The sequence below is a fragment of the Triticum aestivum genome, chromosome 3D (genome assembly GCF_018294505.1).
Source record: "Triticum aestivum cultivar Chinese Spring chromosome 3D, IWGSC CS RefSeq v2.1, whole genome shotgun sequence".
Taxonomy (NCBI): Eukaryota; Viridiplantae; Streptophyta; class Magnoliopsida; order Poales; family Poaceae; genus Triticum; species Triticum aestivum.
The window spans coordinates 366,363,675-366,367,265 of NC_057802.1; the positions used below are offsets into that span (position 1 = coordinate 366,363,675).

Genomic DNA, 3,591 nt, shown 5'->3' on the forward strand with positions numbered 1-3,591 from the left:
AGTGTAAGCTCTCACTCAGCGACATGTAATGGTTGCAGTGGCGTAGCTAGGGGGTGGCCAGGGTGGTCCATGGACCACCCTGGAATTTCCCCATAGCTTGTATATAATGTAGTAAAATAAATATTTTTTTAAAAAATAAATAACTTATGTTAATATTTTTATTAATGGACCACCCTGGTGTATTGGGCTGGCTACGCCACTGAATGGTTGTATACAAGAGCTAAATGTGGATTAACGTTGAACTGGTAGTACTGTACCTATATAAATAATACGTAAATCCTATAAGAAGCGACACAGCAACATAAGTTCATTTTTAATTAACAAAAACACTAAAAACCTGACGTAGCAGGACAAATATGACATTTCTCATGACAGTTTATATTGACGCGTTGGTGGCAACTGGCAAATATAGTTTGCAAGCAAGACAAATTTCTTACAAAAAAAAAAGACCCAAGACGGATTTGCCATTCTCACCAACTAAACTTGCCATTCTCAAACAACATAATTTGCCATTAAAACATTCGAACTTGCATGGTTAAGATCTGTCGTCAGTTTTGTGGTGTAGTTTATAATTCAAAAAAAAAAGGTAGTGTAGTCTATAATTAATTAGCAGAAACGGGAAGATTAAAAGCGGCCAAACCGGTGGACCGTATCAACGCAAAGGCCCGCAGCCAAAAACCCGGGATGCCGGTATAGTGGATCGCACATACCCTGACACACAGTATATAGACAGAAAAATAGTAAAATGAATAAGAAATGAATGGAGAAGAGCACACGTCTGGACTCCAACTGTCTTCCTAGCTGGCACAACAAGAACACCAACTCACGCGTCCAGCACAATCCCCTCCCCCATAATCACACACTAAGCATGAGATTACAATCTAATCAGCCCTCGCACGCACCCTCAGGAATATTTTCAAACCAGTACAAGCGATCCGCACTTATTTATTTTGTATTATAGAAAAGAAGAAGAATGAATGAATCAACTAGAAACGACCAACATTAACATGGTAGGGTGAAGTAAAATCTGGACCCAAATGATCAACCGGCATATAACATGCAAGACGCAAAGCCAGGTCAAAAAAGGCGCTTGTCCAGACTTGAGAGACGCCAATCTCTGATGCAGAGGAAAAGGAGGGCCAGCAAAGGAAAAGCTAGCCCCAACAAAAACCCCACGGTCCTCAACACTGTTCAAGATGAGCAGCTGCCAAAAAGCAAAACTAGTTCAAATTTTGAACATGCTGGACTAGATTACACTGGAGTATTATACAGTGGTGTTGTGTGGTGTGGCTAGCTAGCAGAGCAGATTCTGAAGAAGAAGAGCCTCTCGATCCAGGAAGGGAGAGGGAGAGGGAGAGAGAGAATTCACAGCCCCCCTGCAAAACTTGACACTTCTCTTGTCTTGTCTCCGTGTTCTATCGTCGTGCCGTTCGCCGTGGCACCACCATGGCCCCCACCTGCCCGTGTCCGGTCAGCCGCCGGGCCCTCCAAAATCGGCGGCGTATCAGAAAATTTTGAACCCGAAAAAGCTCTCGAGCTTTTCCCTGTTCTTCTCACCCCACCATGCCACGGCATTGTCTCCGGGCGACTGACCCGTCCTCGTCATCGGCGTCGTCCTTGTGTCCGGACAGTCCTTGCCTGCCATGAACGGCCGCATGGAGGCGAGGCCCGTCGCGATCCCACGCCGCGCCCTCGGTGTCGCGCCCGAACCCGAAGCCTTTTCCTGTTCTTCTTACCCCACCATGCCATGGCATTGTCTCCGTGTGACTACTCCGTCCTCTTCATCGGCGTCGTCGTGTCTGGACAGTCCTTGGCTGCGTAGGAACTGCCGCATGGCGGCGAGGCCCGGCCCGCGCACGTCGCGATGCCACGCCGCGGCCTCGGCGTCGCGCCCGGCGCCCGCGAGCCGCGCCAGGACGGTGCCGGTGGCGTCGAGGCGCCGAACGGGCCAGCCCCAGCCGTCTGCCATGCGCCGGATCTTGCCGACCTGCGCCGCCGCGAGCACCCGAGTGTTCGCCTTGATCTCGTCCACTGCGGCGGTGAGGCTTTTACGCCCGGCGAGGTAGTCCCCGATCTCCGGCACGCCGATGGCCTTGCGCAGCCCGGCGTGCGAGGCCCGTTCAGAGGCCGACGTTGTCGCGAAGTATTCGCGGAGCTCCTCGACCATGCCCTCACCCAGCATGTCGTCGACACGCCGATCGAGGTATTCGTCCAGAACTGCCTCGTCGACATCGACCCAGAGGAGACAGCACGGGAACCTGAGCGCCGGCCGGTATCCGGTTGCCGCAGCGGCGAAAGGGTCCCGAGGGGCGTGGGCATCAAATCGCTTGGCGAGGAAGGCGTGGATGAGGGAGTTGGACCCGCCGGCCACCACTGGCACGTGCCCGCGCGCCGCGATGTCGGCCGCCTTGGCGGCGGCGAGCGAGCGGAAGGACGAGGCGGGGAGCTCGCCGGCATCGGCGCGGACGGCGCCGAGGAGGTGGTGGGCGACGCCGCGGCGGTCGGCGGGCATCACCTTGTTGGTGGTGACGTCGAGGCCCCGGTAAAGCTGGATCTTGTCGGCGTTCACCACCTCGCCACCGAGCTCTAGGGCCGCGTCGATGGACAGCTTGGTCTTGCCCGTGCCCGTTGCCCCCACGATCACCACGAGCCTCGTGTCCCCACGTTCTGCCTCCATCTTGGTGCCGCTACAGCTGCAGCTGCAACAACCCCTGACTCTTGTCCTTTCCATGCTCACACTGGGCCATCGCGGCCGCTTATGTGTGCCGCCGACGCCGGCGATGGCCGCGGACGCCATCGGTGAGCGGACGCCGCTGCCGATCCTGCTGATGAGGCCGCTCATATAGGCGGCTCAATCCCGCGCACCCCACCAGTCACCTCGCCACAGTAGCAGCGGGGACTCGCTTATTGCCACGGGTTGGGAGATATCAGCTGAGAGTGCCACGGCATTCTGCCGGAGGGAACACTCATGCGCGGCTTGTTGCTTGTAGTCTTGCACGGCTGGTATCTGTATTTGTGCGACTTACGAGTGTTCGTTGGCTGCCCCGCACATATATATATATATAGTTCAGGACGACCCCCCCACACCCCCTTTCTCATTTGTTCATATAGTTCGTATAAGATATATTCACTCCATCTCAAAATAAAGTGTCTCAACTTGAATACTAAGTTTAATAAAAAGTTATACTAAAACTAAAACACTTATTTTAGGATGTAGGGAGTATCAAATTAGGACATAGCATAGGGGAGCTGTGAGCAAGGATATAATTCATACATGACATAGGATATAGTTCATATAATATCATCGGACTATCAAAATTTGGCATGTGTTCTACTAATTCATAGGATTATAGAGGAAATTCATCCATGGCCGCCCTAGTCCTTCACTCATTTGTCGTCGTTGTCGCGGAAGTAGCGCTGAGAGATGCAATACGGATTAATGCTAATCTGCTCGGCGTCGGAGCTCGATGGATAGGAGCATCACCGTAGATGTCCTCCTTTGTGGAAGGCTTACGGGGGCATTGACAGCCCAACCATGGTCCGCCTCGAGGGCACGGACCGCCCGGGCGTGGCGCTTCTCCTAGATCTGGC

General features: G+C 53.4%; 1 protein-coding gene across 1 annotated transcript; it reads right to left on the minus strand.

Moving 5' to 3' along the window:
* Nucleotides 1–1,075: 1,075 nt before the first annotated feature.
* Nucleotides 1,076–3,040, minus strand: LOC101290678 (adenylate isopentenyltransferase). Its single transcript, XM_044497455.1, has one exon. It carries the CDS (start codon nucleotides 2,840–2,842, stop codon nucleotides 1,733–1,735), a length of 1,110 nt encoding a protein of 369 aa, XP_044353390.1. The 5' UTR covers nucleotides 2,843–3,040; the 3' UTR covers nucleotides 1,076–1,732.
* Nucleotides 3,041–3,591: the final 551 nt, after the last annotated feature.